This window comes from Callorhinus ursinus, unplaced genomic scaffold (genome assembly GCF_003265705.2).
Source record: "Callorhinus ursinus isolate GAN/ISIS: 27379988/994484 unplaced genomic scaffold, GSC_fseal_2.0 scaffold5, whole genome shotgun sequence".
NCBI classification, from domain to species: domain Eukaryota; kingdom Metazoa; phylum Chordata; class Mammalia; order Carnivora; family Otariidae; genus Callorhinus; species Callorhinus ursinus.
Window position 1 is genome coordinate 19,411,581 of NW_027397067.1, and position 20,356 is coordinate 19,431,936.

Below are 20,356 nucleotides of genomic sequence, written 5' to 3' on the forward strand. Positions count from 1 at the left end.
TCAGTAAATTGAATAGCTATTATATATGGTTTAGGTAAGCATGAATGTATGGACATGGGTTTTCTAGAATAGAGTAAAATTTAAATAATTTTCGGCTTTGCTTATGTGAAAAATGCATGCTGAAATGCACTGCAAATATTTCTTTGTATTTTGAGATTCCTTCCAAAGCTACGTGATGAAAGCATGGTAGAAATAGACTTCCTGGAAGGGGGGGGATCTATTTAACTGTTTCACTGGATTTCTGTTGCAGTGAATTTGTGTCATGGCTGTTGGAAATTGGAGAGATTCACAGGCCTGAAGAAGGTGTACACTTAGGACAAGCATTATTAGAAAATGGAATCATCCACCATGGTAATTATTTTATTAATTACTAATTTATTCTTTTTGTCCACCAGTTGGAGGCATCTTAATTCCATTAATCAATTTAGTTTATAGTAAATGTCTACATTATAGGATGCTTATGTATTTTTAACAACATTTCAAGTGCCTTATACAGAACTGTAGTTCTGGGAGTTTTGGGGAATATGGGGGTTTTTTTAAATTTTTTTTTAAGATTTTATTTATTTATTTGAGAGAGAGAGAATGAGAGATAGAGAGCACGAGAGGGAAGAGGGTCAGGGGGAGAAGCAGACTCCCTGCTGAGCAAGGAGCCCGATGTGGGACTCGATCCCGGGACTCCAGGATCATGACCTGAGCCAAAGGTAGTCGCTTAACCACCTGAGCCACCCAGGCGCCCGGGGAATGTGGGTTTATGGTGATATATTTGTTAACTTTAATGTGAAGGCTACAGAACAGGCAAAAATTAGAAATACAGTTCAGTATGGGATTGTGGAGGAAGGAATGGCAAGTTCTAATTGGAGTATTTGGGACTGCTTTATGAGAGAAAGGGCCTTAATATAGGGCATTGTAGAATGAGTAGAACTCTGACAGGGACAGAAGGGCAGAGGACGTCCTGCCTGGAGACATAGTATAGATACTATAGAATGGGAGTGGGAAAGCTCGTGGTGGCCTCCTCAGGAACTAGCACAGAATCTCACGAGGCAAGACAGTCTACTTCATGGGTGGATATACTACGGAGGAAGGGTGCGGTGAGAAAGGTAGGCACATCTGATCCCACAAGATCTTAACTCTCTGGCTGTAATATGTAGGGTTTATTCTGAAGGAGGTGAGGAGGTGATGGACACTTTTAAGCAGAAAAGTGGCCAGAACTTGGCTTTTAGAGCCCTTAGATGCAGCAATGTGGAATGTGGAGTGGAGACACTGGAGACACTGCGAGGAGCCCCATCCATCGGGAGGCCTCACTGCCGGGACCCCCGTCCACTGGGAGGCCCCCGCCTTTCCCTGCAGTAGGAAGATGAGGGATATGTTCTAGGGCATGATGACAGTGGCCCATCTGGGAGACTTTGGTAAAGCTGAAGCGGCATATTTAATAACTGTTGGATGTGGGAGATGAGTGAAGAGCAGGATCAGGTTGTTCTGAGGTTTCTGTCTGGATGACAGGGATGATTATTCAGGAGAAGGAGCAGCGTGGGGAGAGGATAAAGAGTTTGTGGCAGGTTGGGCATGAGACATCCACAGGGGAGTGCTCAGCAGGAGGTTGAAAATGCATGTGTAAAGCTCAGAGTACAGAGAGATCCAGAGGCAAATTTGGTGATCATTTCAAGAGAGCACCACGTTCCTGAGAACATCAACAACAAAGAAAGAAGAAAGCAGTGATAATGGGACTAAGAAGTAAAGCTTGAAGAATTTCTAATGCAAAATGTGGGAGAGGAGAAAAAGAGGGAATTATGAATAAACACGGGTATTTGACCAAGGTATTTCAGTGTTTTTTTTGTTTTTGTTTTTTTTTTTTCATTAGAGTAGGATGAAAATGAACTAGATCCTCCCAGTGTTTCCCCACCATACTGGGTACCCTGTGAATTCCACCCCCAAAATAGATCCCTAATCAGATCACTTCTCTCACTTCCAGGATCCCCACCTTCTCCCCAGTCACCATCTTCTCCTTCCTTGCTCCCACTTTTGCCCTCCATCCCTGTGATATGGCCTCCAGGTAACAGCTGGAGACCTTTTAAAACAAATGCAAGATCAAGGTATTCTCCTGCTTATAATCATCTACCGGCATCCCATTAAACTCAAAGAAGAGTCCGGAACCCCTTACCACAGTCCAGATCTCTTACCATGGCCCACAAGCCCCACACGATAGGGCCCCTGACTTCCTCTGTGAGTTGGCACATTGTGTTATACCTAACTCATTACACTGTGGCCCGGGTGGCTTTCTGTCTCTTCCTTAAACACTCCAGGATGACGCTGCATTTAGGATCTTTGCTCTTGCTGTTCTCACTCAACTATTACTTAAAAACTAATTCCTAATATATAACCAGAGACCTTTCTAGGTGCTGGAGGGACAAGCAGTGAATGAAATGACAAAAGTTGCAGTATCCATGACTCATGTCTTCAGTGACACTCTTGTAGAATCTCATCCCATTATTACAATAAACCGTTGTTAATTTTTTAAAATTTTCGCCATGAACTTATCACTCGGTAAAATTATTGTTATTTTATTTGTTTATTTATTATTTCTCTCTTGATCTCCCATACCGATTCTGGCCCCCAATCAAAATAGAAGTACTGTAAGAACAGGAGCCTTGTTTGTTAATATATAGTAAATACCTCCAGTGCCCTTCACATGTCGGTGCTCAATAAATATTTGCTCACTGAATGAGTAAATGAATAATTATATTGTGAGTAAACAGATAATACTGATAAATTGTATATGATTTTGTACTTGATTCTTTAGCACTGTGAAAACACCATGTAGCACCTAGTATGCTAAAAAGCATCATCCAAAAGCTTATAAGTAAATATGAAAAGATGTTGGGCTAGATGGCTTTCCTCTTTGCTGCTTCTCTTTCCTTTCCTCTGACCCCAAGTCCAAGTATATACTTGGGTCAAGAAGGGAATATATTTGCTTTGTCTGGCAGTCTACTGAAGCTCAAGTAAGTAGACTATAGAGAGGATTTGCATACAATCACAGACCTTCGGAAATCAGATGATTCCTTTCTCATTTAGACTATGTCCTACCAGGGACTATGTCTTGCCAGTAGAGCAAAGGAGGGAATATCTGTTTATGAACACCTTTGTTTATTCTTTTCCTTACTGACTCTTTCCTCCTCCTATCTGTGTGTAAGATATCATGTTAGATACTTTAAGGTATGCAAACATGAACTAATGGCCTTTGTTTCTTATGGTCTCGTAGTTTTAAGACCCTCTTTTTACCTTGTTCATCAAGCAATCCAGCTGTTGACATATTTCCTTTTAGAAAGGTAGAAATCTACTAGGATGGGAGAGTTAACTTTTTGCAGGGAAAATTGAGAAGGAAAACTGTTTTGGTTAACACTAGCTGCTGTAACAGATACACACCTCAGTACAGTGGCTTACATTTCTAGAAGCTACTTTTTTGCTCAGGTAAAGTCCAGTCACTGGTGGAGGATGGGGTTGGGTGCTCTCCCCCACACAGGGTTTTGGTGCCTGATAGAGGCTCATCCATCTTCAATGCAGGGCTCTTAAAGGTCATCTTGAAGGAGTGATGGAGTTTTTGGTTTGTTTTGGTTTTAAATGGGCCTGTACACTCCCCGTTGTGCCTTACTTTTGTGTGTATGTCCTTAGATGCAGCCCAGTTCCATGGCCACTCCTTACTGCAAGAGAAACTTAGAAATGTAGTATAGATGCATGCCCAGGGGAAACTAAAGCTAACCCAATTTGGTAAACAACAACCCAGTGTCTGCCACTGAGGCATAGCTCCCAGGTCAATATAAAATCTATGGAACTATATTAAAGCCAGAGTAATCATTATATAAACTTGTCAATGTTTTATAGTGATATCAGCATATACTAGTCATAAAAATAAGTTGTAACATTTCTATTTCAGTGGAGGTTTTTGTAGCTTCTATTGTTAATTTGAGTGATTTCAAACCATTATGAATTAGAAATAGAAAAAAATCTTAAAGCTGTCAACAATTGATGCTATTTAAATTATTTAAAAAATGTAACTTTTTGTCCTTGTATGGGATTGCTTACTGTATTTAGAAAGAGCAACACACTAAGTTTGTTATAATATTTTCCTTTTTGACTGTGAGGTACTTTGTAATAGATAAAAGGTAATTACAGAAATTTTATTCCCAGAGCTGGAAAGAGTCAGGGTGTGGGGGAGAGGATGTCCTTTGAAGGGACTTTTAGGTTATTTTCAAGCCGCCCTTCCACTCTTGCTTTCCTATTTCATCAAAGGTGACCTAGGAATTTTATGAGAACTAGTTACTTATTTGCATTGTGCACTGGGTTCTGAAAACTGAAGGCATAACTATTATGGGTGGAATTTTACTGACTTTACAGTGACAAAACTGTTACTACTTTGCCTGAAATCATGAATAGCTAGCCAAACATTTTCAAGTCAATTTTAAGTTAGTACAAAGTAGAGTTGGAATAATATTGGTTAAATATCTTCATGAATAGTCTTTTAGAATCTGACCTATTCTTCAGTTCATAACTGCTGAAAGCTCTTGAAAGAATCGCAGAGTTCCATAGAGAGAGAACCACCCTTATTTATTCTGTTAAGATATTTCTCACAATATTTTTTAATTGCCTCCCTTTAAAGAGAAAAAAAAACCATAAGATTATTTTGGTAAGCAATATCAGAATGGTAGAATTTCAGTCCTAATCAACTTACCCTCCAACTTCAGACACCACTTTTCTCCAATACAATTTTGAATGGGAAGTAAGAGATAAATTCTGGATTGAAATTTATTTTGAAATTTCAAATGCAAAAACTCTTTGATTACTTAACTTATAATAAATCTTTTTGAACAATGATATTTATAACCTGATTAACTCTTTTTCTGAAAAATAAAGCACTGAGTACTCTCTATTAATATCGTTCTATTTGTCACAGTTTGATTTTAGTGGCCTATACTATTATTGTTATCAGGATTTGATCAGTTATAATTTCAGATTTGGCATACAGAATTTTTGTTGCTAAAAGTAATCACTTTTTTAAGTGTCCAAAATTAACTAGTACACATTCCCCTGAATTGGGAGTAGGAGAACATATTATGCAATTGTACATTAATAATTTTATTAGAATGTAGAAATATGAGCCAAACATGCTAGTTTTATTGGTATGTGGTTCCAGCTGCATTTAGTGAAAATAGAATTCCTAAAATAAAGTTGAATGAACCATCTGTTCTAAAGAGAGAAAGCTTAAAGAGTTGACTATTATTGCCACTATTCACACTGCAAATACTGTTGAGAACTTCATAAAAGGAAAGGCTTGCTATATCAGGAATTATTGGGTTGAAACAGCATATGCTTTTGGCATGATATGCTGATAGATTTTCTTGTCTGGGTCTATTATTTACATTATAAATGCTTATGCAATTCAGGGACCACATTCATTATATCCAGTATTGTGCTGAAGTTGGCTTATACAAACTTAAGAGAGCTGGTAATTAAATTTCTTGGAAATTTGCAAGCTGGCTGTAAGGCACAGCTATTAGTAAAAATTATATAAACAGATAGTACACAAATTGTACTATAAACAAAGTTCATATATTATTAAAACTCATCACTTCCTAAATATTTTACTCTATTTTATTGTTGTCTGTGTTCTTAGTGTTATTTATATCAATTATTTCTGTATGGAAATACTAAATTATAATGTATCACTGCTCGTCTAACTCGGTGTTCATTGACTTTATTTTGGTAGCTTGAAATTGGCCAGTGTGGGAATATTTAATACCACAGAAATTGGTGAATACTACAGATCAGCACTCCTTTCCCACCACCTAGAAAGCCAGCTGTATCCCTAGTAATATCTCAGTATTGCACAGTTGTTTAGAAGACAATGTTAAGCAACCTTTCTCACACGACCCGCACTCTCAACGGTTAATAAACCCATTTTTCATGTTCAAGAAGTTGGGGGAGTGCATTTGCATGCAGAACGATTCACTGTTTTTCCAAGGCAACAGCTAAGAGTTGCAGATTAACCCAAGATGAATTATCAAAGTCCTGTAAGAGTTTGCCATACGACTAAGCACTCCATTTTGAATAGGAATTTTAAATCACCATTTATGTTATTATGGCAAGAGACGTTTGGGCCCAGTGTTTCCTTGAATTTTGAAATATCAAGACAATAATTTATTTCAGTGAATCTTAGGGGATAAAAATTAGAATAGGTATTGTGTAAGACCGATGAATCACAGACCTGTACCCCTGAAACAAATAAAACATTATGTGTTGTTAATAATAATAAAAAAAAAACGGTAGCACAAGGGACCTTATCTGGAATTGTGATTTGAATGAACAGTTTTTTTAAAAAATGACCTAACTGGTGAAATCTGAATGCTGTCTATAATAAATGATATTATTAAACAATTACTGTTTTTCAAAAAAAAAATTAGAATAGGTAGGCTGCAGAGAAGAAATAAATAACTGGTCTCGAAACATGCCATAGGATTGCAAAATATTTCTCTCGATATTATTTTTCTTTCACACATGCTTTTTTCTTTTTGGCTTGATCTGGAAATAAGAAGATGCCAAAAGGCTGTGTTGTCTATCTTTCTTTGGCAACAGTCCTGTGTCGATCTGATGGCTGCAAGCCATGCACATGGGTTGGGTAGGTTGGGGTAAAATAGCTGAAACTTCACATACGTGTATGTACGTGTGATAGATAAGTCTTTTGGATTTCTTCTGGATTCAGCAAATGTCCTTCATTTTTTTTTCAAGATTTTATTTATGAGAGAGAGAGTACACGAGTGAGAGAGTGAGAGAGCATGAGCAGTGGGGAGGGGCAGAGGGAGAAGCAGACCCCCTGCTAGGCAGGGAACCAGACTCAGCCTCGGACTCGGACTCGGACTCGGACTCGGACTTGGGGCTTGATCCCAGGACCCTGAGATCCTGACCTGAGCCGAAGGCAGACGCTTAACCTACTGAGCCACCCGGGCGCCCCTCACCAAATGTAGTTCATGAAAATTGATTCTGACCACTTTTTCTCCCCCTTCAACGTTTTAAACAAAAAGGTCAAAGTCTTCCAGCTAATCATGAAAACAGAGCCCATTGTGGTAAATTATCTTTTCTGCAAATGTTGCATTCCCTGTAAAGAAAACATTTAAATATAAACTCTTCGAGGTTTAATTTGTGTTTTGTTTTTCCTCCACAAACAATCATTTTTTGTTAGACTGTCTATAACATACTTTTCCTGGAAAAAAAGAAAACTTGAGAGGAAGTTAAATAGGAGTCTTTATGAATATGAAACTCTTACCTCAAGGATGAAAGTGAAGGATGACCATTCTCATTTCCACTGAGGGCAAAAATATTAAGTGACATGTAAGAAAAGCATTTTTCAGTTTCAGAAAACTGTTGACATTTTGGAAGAAGTTACATATTGAAATTATATAATCTACTCCAGAGATCTAAACACAGAATAAATGGTCAAGATTGGTGTATGTTTGGTTGTTGGCCTGATCGCTGTGGGATAAAACAGATAAATACTAAAATTCACTTCTAGAACTGAGAATTGAATTATAATTCACTGGTTAGATTATCTGCTCTTTGAAGGACACTTTTTGCTCAACTTTGTGGCACTGTGAAGAAATAGAAAACACAACTTTGTATATTTATATAAATAAAATAATACATTGTACACACCCTCATACTATGCTAACTGAATATTGCTGATCTCAATTTATTTCTTAAATCATTATATTGAAATGCATCATTAAACTGTAAATGCATTATACAACAAAATCTTACTGTCAGAATACTGGATTAGTATTACTGCATTAGGGAAACAAAAGTTTTTGTTAAAACTACAAATTTTAGTATGTAGGAATATGTATTTTATAAATTTAGTTGTTTTTGTTTTCCTCTTTCTAGACTGTCAGTATTTTAATATATTGGTTCTATGTTCTTAGTTACTGATAAACATCAATTCAAGCCAGAACAGATGTTATATAGATTTCGCTATGATGATGGAACATTTTATCCAAGAAATGAGATGCAGGACGTGATTTCAAAGGTAACAACCTCTCCCAGAACCTTTTATCAATAGCAGAACTCATGTTGTCATACTTCACCAAGATAAAATGCTGTTGAGAGACTTAAAAAAATTCTTCTGGTATAGAAAATGGCATTCATAAGCAAGCCTCTCAATTTCTTCTTGCTATTTAGAGAATTCTAGGGTTAGATCATTTTTTTCATTCTGTTGTGTAGTTCTAAATGGAACTAATGAAATTGCACACTCAGATTATATCCACTGAAAAGTATGTCACATGCAGCAAAAATGGCCATTATACTTGAATAAATTTAAAAAATATATAAATATATAAAATTTATGTAACATCAGTTTTCTTTGCACACTTGACAAGATTTATATTGACATATAATGAACACGTAGTGTGAGGTATTGTTGCATAGAATTATTTTCTGCTAATACTTTGAAATTTTACATTTTAAGAAAAATAATTTTAAAAAGACTTTGCATATGTCATATGTATATGACAGATTCATAGTACAATTTAATCCCGTTTTTAATTATTTAAGTTATATTATTTTTCTGATGTAATACGACAGTTGAATAACTTTTAAATTGGTAGAGATTATATAATGATTCCAGAATGTTGACAGTGGATTTGTCTCAAAATTTCATTGCTCTGTCCTTTGAGTGATCTTCCTTGTTTTTGACATCTTTATTTTATAATAGGGAGTGAGATTATATTGCCGTCTTCATAGTCTGTTTACTCCAGTGATAAGGTGAGTCTGGTTTCTAAGTTCTGGGCAACTTACATGGAAATATTTATATTGCCTATTAGGTAAGTATTATTCAGCTGGGACTTCTTGGTTTATTTTATTTTTCTTCCATAAGTGAAAATTTTACTTTTAAAGATTATTTTAAGTAATAATTGATCTGAAAATATTTCTAAATTTTCTGGGACTCTAATTATGCAGTTTTTTTCCCACTCTATTTATTCTGATTTCTAAAATTATTTGTCATTAATCCATACTAAATTATAGACTTGATAATGAAATAATCCACAATCAGTTAATATTTAGTAAATAATAGTTGACTGGGAGAGGATTTGGAAATACTATTTACTATAAATACCACTATGATTGCTGTATATTGATTTTTTTTCCATTAAATTGTATAATCAGTTCTTGGATGTGTATTTTCACAATATTTCCTCCTAATAGTCTTTCATCCAAAGGAAAGATTTTGTACTTGAAAATTAAGAATTACTTTGGTAAATTAAATAAGTAAAATTTTATCATTTTCTTCTCTACCAATTTTTTCCTTCTGAAGAGATATGCCCTTGTTTTTGAAGTGGAATCATAATTAATTTTCAGTTTTTCTCTCTAGAAAGACAGCAGAAAACTGAGTTTTGTGTTATGATTACTAATAGAAGAGTGTTATTGTATTTTTATAAAATATACACTGATAGAATGTAGTATGATGTTACACTAATTTCAGATGGCCAGATATCATTCATATTGACTGAAATTTAATATTCAGGACAAAAAAAATGGATGTACCATTTCCAAGATGAATAAAGATGCTTTTCCATCATGGCTATAGAATCTAAATGTTTGATGTGCTGTGTTTTTATTTTTCATTCTGGTTTCCAATTTCAAGGAAACTCAGAACTCAAGAAAAAAAAATCCAGAAGTGGCTGTTTAAGTGTATTGGAATGCTCACTGATGTTTTATAGAGAACACAGTGCAGATCCTGGAGGAAGAAACAAAATTTACCCATCACTCCTGAAAGTGCCCTGTCAGAAACAGGCTTCCTAAAGTAAAAAGTAGTGAAAATGAACCTATATTTATTGATTCCCTACTAGATTTCTAGCACAGCTACCCTGCAAATATTTTGGATAACCTAACACTAAAAGATGGTTACTTCAATCAATAGCCAGTGGGTACCTAAATTTGTCTTTTCTGCTAAACTCATAAAAACAGTAATGGTTTACAGTTTTCATGTTACCTGTGTATATGTAGATTTCGTATGTGAGAAAATGTGCTCTGAAAATATATTTTAGCCATATGGGATTTCTTACCAAGAAAGTTACATTCCGTAAGAGCTGATAAGAAGGAATTGTTCTTTGGCTAGGAATGACAATTGTTTATGAGTTGTCAAGGAAAAATTTATGGGAAAAAACCATAAAACAGATGGAATGTATGATAGTCATGCTTTTAATATGTGTGAACTCAGCTTACAAAAAGAAAAATTATTTGGGTGAAGAATTCACCGACCCACATGTGTTTTGTAATAGGCTGACTATCCCTTTCCTTCTTAGTGATGCTTATGAAAACCAAGATGAAGTAGGCAGTGAGGTATCAGAAACATGGAGATAGATTTAAAAAGATTTTATTTAATTAATTAATTTATTTTTAAAGATTTTTAAAAAAAGGAATCTGCTATTGATTACTGGCTAACCTAGTGTATTTATTACAAAAATCTTAGCAATATCAACCATTTTTCAGGGACTTTTTTTATGAGAGTGGATAAAATGATGTCAGTATAGTCAGTTGCTGACAGGGGCTAAAGAACTGTGAATAGAGCTAGTAATTATTTATCATTTCAAGTTGTCTGAGGTTCAGATCTTTTGACATTTTGAAAAAACTGTCATTTTCTCTTTGATCTGGGCCTGCAAAATGAATGAATTATAGATTTCTGCCCTGGGGGCCCCATTCTGATCAAGAATACTTGTTGGTATCTAACTTAACTTTGATTTCTCAGATCTGGAAAGTCTACTGAAAGGAGAGGCTAATGTAGAATCAGCTGGTTCCTTTGGTTCCCTAGGGATGTGGTGTCACTTGTCCATGCCCTGATCAGACAAGATGAATGACAGGGTTCTCAGCATGTTTACCTCAGGACGGGCCTGCTGTCTGCCACTGCGGCTGAACCAAATCCAGCCTTCCTGGAGAATTCAGGAATAAAAAGGGTTGTTTTATTCTGCACATTTTGATGAGTTTTTTTTTTTTTTTTTGTAGACTATCTTGATTTTAAGGGAAGAAATTCCATTTTGTTATTCTTTTATTAATGAGATATTGTATTTCTAGCTAAGTTTTTACCGGATAATATAGCAGTAATAATCTACTTGGGTGTAAGAACATATCAAAGGAGAAATGTCTTGTTTTGGTATCATTGTGGGTCTCTTCTGATATGAGCTGATGAAGGAGTTTTCCAGTGCTATGTATACTTATAAACCTCTGTCATTTGCACATAACTTGGATAATAGATTCAGATTATATTTAATAAACTTCTTTGTTGCACACTGATATTAAATGAAATGTTTTCCTGTTCTTACTTACCCTCTTCTTACTGGTTTTGGTTTCTTTTTCCTTTATAGAGATAAAGATTACCATTTAAGAACCTACAAATCTGTAGTCATGGCCAACAAACTGATAGACTGGTTAATTGCACAGGTAAACAGACAAATAGAAGTTGCTGAGTTACATTCACTGCTGCTTTAAGCTTTGAGGGGATTTAGGTACCCTTTTTTGTCACCATGTGCAGATGAGACACAGTGAAATAGCTTGATCAAGTTCATACAGCTAATACAGAGTTAGAATTTGAATCTAGGTAATCTGACTTAACAGTCTTCAAACTTAATTTTTATGCTATATGCTTTTTCAACAGGAAGATGTTCCTATTTTTAAAGTATCAACTGAGATCCATCAAAAAAACTAAGTGTAGGGGCACCTAACTGACTCGATCTCAGCTCACGTCTTGATCTCTGAATCGATCTCTGAATCGTGAGTTCAAGCTGGCCCCATGCTCAGCATGGAGCCTACTTTAAAAACAAAACCAAAACAAACAAACAAACAAAAACAAAACCTAAGTGTAATTTGAATATCACTGAAGAATACATATTCACATACGCTAAAATTTCTTGCAAGTTTTGTTCACTAATTCGTCTTAAGATATGTTTCCTAGTCCTAGCAAGTTATCTAATCTCCCTGTGCCTTTCTGTTAGATAATTGTGCTTTGACTTATAAGCCTTAATATTTATCTATATACATTTTAAATAGGAAACTACAAAATTTATTGTTATTGTTGCTCCATTTCTCAGAACGTGGGAGTTGACAGCAGGTATTGAGAAAATGTTATTTGCAAATTAGGGCATCTACCCCAACATACTAGATATTCAAATATAAATTTAAATGTTTTATCATACTAAGTCAGCTAATATATGATCAAATGTTTAACATTGATTAAAAAACAACTTTGACAGAACTCACTGTTTTGTTAGGGGATATTGCTTGGTTGTAATGTTGTCATGCTTAGATATTTGAGTCAATTTCATAAGCGGTTTTACTTTTTTGTTATTAAAGAAAGTGGCCTACTCTTTGTTGCATGGGAATAGCATTTGATAATCATAAAATGTTCTTTGTTTCAAATATTAATGTTTAATTCATATTTGATTCATCTGTGCACATAAATTTTGAAACTTTTATTATTGAATATTAATTTCTAGACTATTAAAGACTGCTTACTTTTGTATTTATAGCACTTAAATGTGTTCTATTTGGAAGTTAAAGTTTTAGATTAAACCAAGCAATTATTTTTAGATAAAAAAACTAATTCATACATGTAGTGGGTTTACTCGAGTCAGAGCCTTTTATAATATTATGGTCAAATATGTGTCATTAGAATTGGTTCTGTACTTGGTGTCAGAGTTGGCATTTCACATAGAAGTTATAATCTTATAGAATTCACACGAACTTGTAGTATATGTTGACTATGTGAGAAAACTGAAGTAAGTTTTTTTGAAGCAAAAGTTGGTGCCTAGTAAATATTTAAAGTCCTGACTCAGGAAATCAGTGAGCAGCTTTCTTTTCTTTTTTCCTTTTTGGCATTGTTTCACTTTTCAAATGTGAGCATTAGAAGAATAAATAAGCTACCCAAAAACTGGACCATGTTGCAATTATTTTTTTTCTTCAGGTTTTCTGAGTGATCTGTTACAACAATGTCTTAGAAATTGTATGTAGTAGAAAATGGGGTGATGGACTGGGACTCAGGTAACCTAGCATCTGATGATGGTTCTTCTAATAAGTGGTTATGCAAAGTTGGACAAGTCCTTTCATCTCTCCAGATTTTATTTTCACAACTGTTTATTACTTACTAGAATTATTATCTAACAGAGGAAAAGGCACAGGGACATTAGAATAACTTGCTAGGACTAACAACAGATATTTTAAAACAAATGAGTGGATAAAACATGCAAAACATGCATTGTAGGTGTGAATGATCGTAAGTGAAAGCAAGGATGAAAATAAGCACAGAGGTCAGGCAACAGTAGGGGACCAGCCTGACTAGGAAGAAATAAAATGAGAAAGCACTTCTTAACCACAAAACCTACAACTGTTAAGTTTATACACACACACACATATGTATATATGCCTATTTCTACATATGAATCCATACTTACATGAATAAAATAGTTTTCTAGATAAAAACATGACAGAAGATTGCATTGGGCTTTCATTTTTGCTTCAGGTATATGATCTGATTATTTTTTCTGTAAGATAGTGAAAGAGAAGCTTGCATTTACCAGCTCAGCTGAACAATTTACTTTTGGGGTCTTATAAATCACCCTAAGTTAGTAGGTTTCTTTAGGGGTCCTTAAAGAACAAGGCCATTTGGTAGAAGGAATATGATAGCAGAGATCATGCCTAATGATTTTTCATTAACTTTAGTGTGTTTTCAATATATAGATATTTTCGTGCTGCACAATTAGGATACGATACTGAAAAAATAAGAGAATGGGATCATTTGTGGTAGCAATAAATTTTAGTTATTTATATATTTTCATGTTTAATACAGTATGATTTTACTCAGGAATATTATATCTTTGTTTTTCACTTAATGTCAAAAAAAGATGTTTTTATAATCAACTGAATGTTTTATAGCAATTAGGTGCATCATGAGCTTATGAAAGCAGTGTGTGCCCTGAGAAATGAATGTTTTTGTGATATGGTGCTGGGAACGTCAAATGCAGTAAAGATACAACAAAGTCTTTAGTTGCCTGTTAAGTTGTGCCATGTTTTTGTGGTTAACAGGGGGATTGCCGCACCAGAGAAGAGGCAATGATATTTGGTGTCGGACTCTGTGACAATGGATTTATGCACCATGGTAGGGATTTTTATTCTGGAAGCTTACAGATGTATTTTACTCTTTTCTTTTTGTTAGGGCACTGGGAGTACCTCATTGTTTTAGTGAAGTCATTTAGAGATGAACCAGCAAGACCGTATGGGTCTTGCCATGTGTCCATGCTGGGTCACATGTGCATTCAGTTTCACCTCTGGTGCCATTCCTATGTCTAATTGCTTTTATCTACCAGTTGCCATGACTTCTCTTCTCTTTTTCTAGACTGACTCCAGAAGAGCAAAAGCTTGAACTAGAAGATTTTTTAAGTAGCTTTTAAAAAAAATTGAAATTATTTTAGATTAGACTCATGTTTTTTTTAATGCCAGTATATATTAAAATGATTAAATGAGAGCATATATGGTTGGTAATCAGTTTTTTTTTTTAGAAAAATGCTTTTAAAATTATCTCAGAGATAAAATTATAAATCTCTGGAAAAAAATCTGTTTCATTTTGGCCACTAATTATTTTTCTTGTTTGATGACTTCATTACGCCTAAATTTGTAAAAATAATGAGACTTAGTTTTCCCTCTCTATTCATAGCATCTTATATATTCCACAAACCCAGTCTTTTTCACTGTTTACATATATATAAATATATATATGCTTATAAACACATATTTGATAACACTTCTACCTATTGGTCAATTACTTTCAGAAGGTTATTACCTTTTTTAAAAAAAGATTTATTTATTTCATATAGAGAGAGACTGGGGCAGAGGGGGAGGGAGACAGAGAATCTCAAGCAGACTCCCCTCTGAGGAGTCCCCTCATGACCCTGAAATCATGACCTGAGCCGAAACCAAGAGTTGATTCCTCAACCAATAGAGCCACTCAGGCACCCCCAAGGTTGTTATCTCTCTGTGAAGAATGAAGTATAGCAAAACTTTCAGTGATGTTGAGAGTATCATTGGTTAGCATACATTCATTTGGGAATTCCATTACATCCCACTATCTCTAGAGCACTGTATGAGATGTGCTAGAGAAATACTAGTCCTTGCTGAAAAACTATTGAATGGGAGAAATTACATTATTATAGGGAATTAAAACTATAATATCAGGGTGAAAACCTTCAAATATTTTGTTTTTCTTTTTAAAGCATCAACAAACAGTCATTTTATCTAAATATTTATTTTAAAATATTGAGTTAGGGGCACCTGGGTGGCTCAGTCGGTTAAGCGTCCGACTCTTGATTTTGGTTCAAGTCATGATCTCAGGATCATGAAATCAACCCTGCATTGGGCTTGTGCTCGATGTGGAGCCTGCTTGACATTCTCCCTCTCTGGCCCTCTCCCATGCTCGTAGGCATGTGCACATGCTCTCTCTCTCTCTAAAAAAACAAATAAAATTAATTAATTAATTAACCAAAAAAATAAAATATTGAGTTAACAACAAAAGTGTTCCCTACAAAAGTCTATGTTAATAAAGCACAACCAATCTGGCTGCTGCCTGGCCTCATTGATGTCCTTTTTCACTCCTGTTAGGCAGACTATTTTGTGGAGGAAAATAGCAGTAGCAAAACACCATGTGAATTTGGAGGAAGTGCTTGGGTCATATAGGCAAGACCTAACTTGATCTCAAGTATATTCTCATTTCTGTTGTCAACTGTAAGGTGTTACTTTTTAATTTGTGCTTGATAGTTTCATTTGTTAACCCAAGTTGCCGGCCAGTCTTCCATCCAAAGATCAATACATATATCATCTGGTCAACAGTTATTATTTGGAACTCTGTAAAAATAATGAAATAAAATAGTTTTGTATTGCTTTCTGTATACCAGCTTAACTCATTTTTAGTTCTGTACATTATGAAGAAGGTTTCATTGACCCCATTTTACCGATGCGGAAGCTACAGTTCAAAGAGTTGAAGTAACTTTCCCAAAGTCACACCCAGAATCAATCCCAGACCTGGAGGTGTGCCTTATCATAAAGCCAGACCTTGTACGGTGCCATGGGACCAGTGTCTTCCCTTTAGCTACCCTGCTCAATGAATCACCCTGTTCCAACGAGTACGCTTCAACGTACCAAGGATACATAAATAGAAATAGAGAAGATTTCTCTTTTAAAACATTTTGGCAGCTGTCAGGATCTCACCGAATATAAATTCTATCAGTATTTAGCCTTATTTTTGACAGGTTAATCTTAGGGACTTTGGGGGAAAATACTAATGTTCAGATAAAAGGGAAAAAATGACCTTTATTGAAATAAGATTATTTGAGAACAATGTTTTTAAAGATTTATTTATTTATTTATTTGACAGAGAGATAGAAGCACTAGTAGGCAGAGAGGCAAGCAGAGGGAGAAGCAGGCTCCCTGCTGAGCAGGGAGCCCAAACGCGGGACTCGATCCCAGGACCCTGGGATTGTGACCTGAGCCAAAGGCAGCCGCTTAACTGACTGAGCCACCCAGGCACCCTGAGAACAATGTTTTTAAACAGAAAAGAACTAGGAATTAGTGGAAACTAAAATCACATTTCACCCAGAAGATGTATTTCTGGTTTGAAGTGTTGGAACAAAAGTGACCACAGTGGGAATTGCTCATACACATAAGAGCAACACTTACCCATTTGAATTTTCCCATAATTGTTCAGGATATTAAAAACACACTTCAAATGTTTACTACAAATTCAAAACAATGTAGGTTTCTATGTTTTGGATTGCATACATTTTTTGATTCAATATAATCTTTTTTATTAAATTTGGGTGAGTACAAAAAAGTTAACATTTGGGGCACCTGAGTGGCTCAGTCGTTAAGCGTCTGCCTTCAGCTCAGGTCATGATCCCAGGGTCCCGGGATCAAGCCCCGCATTGGGCTCCCTGCTCAGCAGGAAGCCTGCTTCTCCCTCTCCCACTCCCCCTGCTTGTGTTCCTGCTCTCGCTCTCTCTCTCTCTGTCAAATAAATAAATAATTAAAAAAAAAGTTAACATTGAAAAAATACTTAAAAATTCAAACTCTTTAGTTAATAGTAATTTAAAGGAAACATCAGCTTGAAGCTGTCGAAAGAAATAGAACAATATCATAGGAATATTTGTGAATGAAACTTCTTCTAAGAGTATTACATTGAGGTTATGGGACAGGTATTAGTTTACTGAATGTCTATTAGTATGAAAATTGGGTTCAATTTTTGGATTAATTGGAACAATTTGAATCTCTGTTTTTGTAGTCCTTGAAAAAAGTGAATTCAGAGATGAACCCCTACTTTTCCGTTTTTTTGCGGATGAGGAAATGGAAGGATCAAATATGAAGCATCGACTTATGAAACATGACTTAAAAGTTGTGGAAAATGTTATAGCCAAATCATTATTGGTAAGTTTATCAATATGTTATATAAATTTTCTTCATTTATTCTGTTTGATTTGTACCTTTTTTCATAGTTCCTTTATTAAAAATGTTAATATTTTGCATTTCAGATTAAATCCAATGAAGGCAGCTATGGTTTTGGGTTAGAAGACAAAAATAAAGTTCCAATAATAAAGTTGGTAGAAAAGGGGTCTAATGCTGAGGTAATGTAAATTAGCATTTTTATTTAAATTTGTTGTCCATGACATACAAATATAAAGGTTCTAAACAAATTGAAATCAGCTTTTAAGTATCTTTATTGAAAATAGTGTTTCTGAATAATCTTATTCTGAGTTTGTACCAGATACGATTGGGATTTGTGACAGAGTTCATGTACTCAGATAGTTGGAGATCCATAACTGTGAACTTCTTGACCTTGGGAGATCACATGTCTCATTCCATGTCCCTGGGACTTCCCTGTTCAAAATTATAGCCTGGAACCCTGGGGAGACCGCATACAGTGGGACTGTACTATGTATGTCAAATACCTGTTCCATTAAATCTAGGGCTACGTCTTTTATTTTCCTATCACTTTTGGCTGTCTTATAAAAATATAACTTTCATCAGTAAAGCATGTGCTTTGACTTATTTTCTCATTAGGTTAATGCTATTTGATGTTCTCTCACCTCAGCAGCCTTTAATCAAAGGAATCTCCTGATCATTCATTCAGGATTATTTATTTAGTACCTGTTATATGCCAGGAACTGTTCCAGGCTCTGGGAATATAACAGTGAATAAAAGAGACAAAATCTGCTCTCATGGAACCTACTGGGAACGTTATATCCCAAATATGTCAGATTTAAAATATTCTCACCTTGCTGCCTGGCTTGTAAAAATGCCTTAATCCTCAAGCAAACTTCTAAATATATAAATCTTAAATAAAGAATGTGAGAATGAATGAAGCATGACTTTTAACTTTGAACCTGGCCTAAAGTTAGTAGCATACTTCCATCCACCCTCCTATTGGCTAATGCCCAAGGTCTCTGTCTTTTACCAAAAGACAAATTCATGCAAGACAGTGTTTTAGGTACAGCACATTAATTTCAAATGAAATAACTCTAGTCAGCTTATACTTTGTTAGTGGGCTGGGCCAACAAAAGACTATTTTTAGTAATTTTCTGCAAGAAGGAAATGTTTCTCCCAGACATTTTCTGTGGGTGTTCTTAGAGCACAGCTTTAAATTAGAGCACAAAATTAAATTTTTTTTTAATTTGCTTGAACTCTATAGCCTTTCCTTTATGTCCTTATTCTAATGTGTGATTCCTATAAATCATTCTCTCATATTTTCTTACAATACCCACTTATACTTGATGTAGTGTCTTGTCTGGGGGTAGGGAGGAAAGCAGAAATATGAAAAGTAGATCTAACTATGTCACTAAGTGCCCTGTCCCGGGTTTTCATCATTTCTCCGGTAACTAAAACAACATGTAGTTCGGGGGCAGTGGAATTGGTTAAGAATGGCAGCCTGGTTGGCATGGAGAGATGATGTCTTCTTTGTCATCTTTTCAGCCTCTGGCAATCTGTGCTTTTTGGAGTTCTTTTCCATGGCTTCCAGGCCATTCCTCTCTCCTGCCCTGGAGATGTTTGTGCTGTGTCATGTTGGCGATGCTTATTCGGTTGTCATTGATGGCTGTATAGAGGTGGAACGAACCTCTCTGACTTAATTGGATGTAAATGGAAAACACAGTAAAAAAAAAAAAATTAACCTGGGGTTTGACTGTAGTTTAGAGGATGAAATGAGAAAAAGAACTGGAAGATACGATAGAAAGGGGGTCACGGGGAGGACAAAATTAAGTCATAAAAGAAGGGGCGGGGAATTTCAGTGCAGATGGGTGATCAAATTTAAAACTAGGTCAAAGAGAGTAAGTGTGTTATCTCCCCCACAGTTCTATTTTGTGAAATTGTATAAAAAACATTGCAGATGTGTTGGAATGTCAAAAATCTGTAAGTTCTAGGTCCTTTCAGCTTCTAATTCTGTGAAAAAAAATAGATTCCTTATTAAAATATAATTTGAGGGCGCCTGGGTGGCTCAGTTGGTTGAGCGACTGCCTTCGGCTCGGGTCACCATCCTGGAGTCCTGGGATCGAGTCCCGCATTGGGCTCCCTGCTCAGCAAGGAGCCTGCTTCTCCCTCTAACCCTCCCACCTCTCATGTACACTCTCTCTCTCTCTCTCATTCTCACTCTCTCAAAATAAAAAATAAATAAATCTTAAAATATAATTTGATTTTTTTTTCTATTTCTCTCTTAGATGGCTGGCATGGAAGTTGGGAAAAAGATTTTTGCTATTAATGGTGACCTAGTTTTTATGAGACCTTTCAATGAAGTGGATTGCTTCCTGAAATCATGCTTAAACAGCAGAAAGCCTCTAAGAGTTCTCGTGAGCACAAAGCCAAGGGAGTAAGTTGTATGATTTACGTGGGATTTTTAAAAAAATTATACATAGGTGAATAAAATAGAAAAGTTAAGTAAGTACATGTCTAGAATTAAGTATCTCATTGCTTGGGACATTAGACCTTACCAAGATCACTAATACTTGTCTTTAAATGATGAGGAAAAACTGCATGCTTGCTATTCAAATCAGGTAGTTTCAGTAGAAATAATACTTCCTTTTTGCTGCCCAAATTTTCCTGGTCTAGGTTGGGTTGAGTGTGATTATAAGTGAAGAAAACTGATAGAACACTTGATAGTAAAGAACTGCATTCCCCATGTTCAGTTCTAAGAATTTCAGGCCTATGAGTTAGTTAGATATTAGGTTTATAATTAAACACATATACGAAATGGGAGCACAACTGGGTGAAGTACACTTGCATGCTTGCTTGTACT

The 20,356-nt window shown here is 35.5% G+C and overlaps 1 protein-coding gene across 3 annotated transcripts in view; it reads left to right on the top strand.

The window, feature by feature from the left end:
- The window catches only part of PREX2 (phosphatidylinositol-3,4,5-trisphosphate dependent Rac exchange factor 2), a 294,349-nt gene that overhangs the window by 121,159 nt on the left and 152,834 nt on the right, over positions 1–20,356 (top strand). The window contains exons 11-18 of one of the 3 annotated variants that reach the window (XM_025871440.2): positions 251–351; positions 7,965–8,068; positions 8,753–8,802; positions 11,400–11,475; positions 14,113–14,185; positions 17,357–17,499; positions 17,604–17,696; positions 19,782–19,930. In XM_025871440.2, coding sequence (XP_025727225.1) covers positions 251–351; positions 7,965–8,068; positions 8,753–8,802; positions 11,400–11,475; positions 14,113–14,185; positions 17,357–17,499; positions 17,604–17,696; positions 19,782–19,930 — 789 coding nt within the window. The remainder of the gene's footprint in view (positions 1–250; positions 352–7,964; positions 8,069–8,752; positions 8,803–11,399; positions 11,476–14,112; positions 14,186–17,356; positions 17,500–17,603; positions 17,697–19,781; positions 19,931–20,356) is intronic. The other 2 variants (XM_073892858.1, XM_073892859.1) reach the window with 2 other exon arrangements.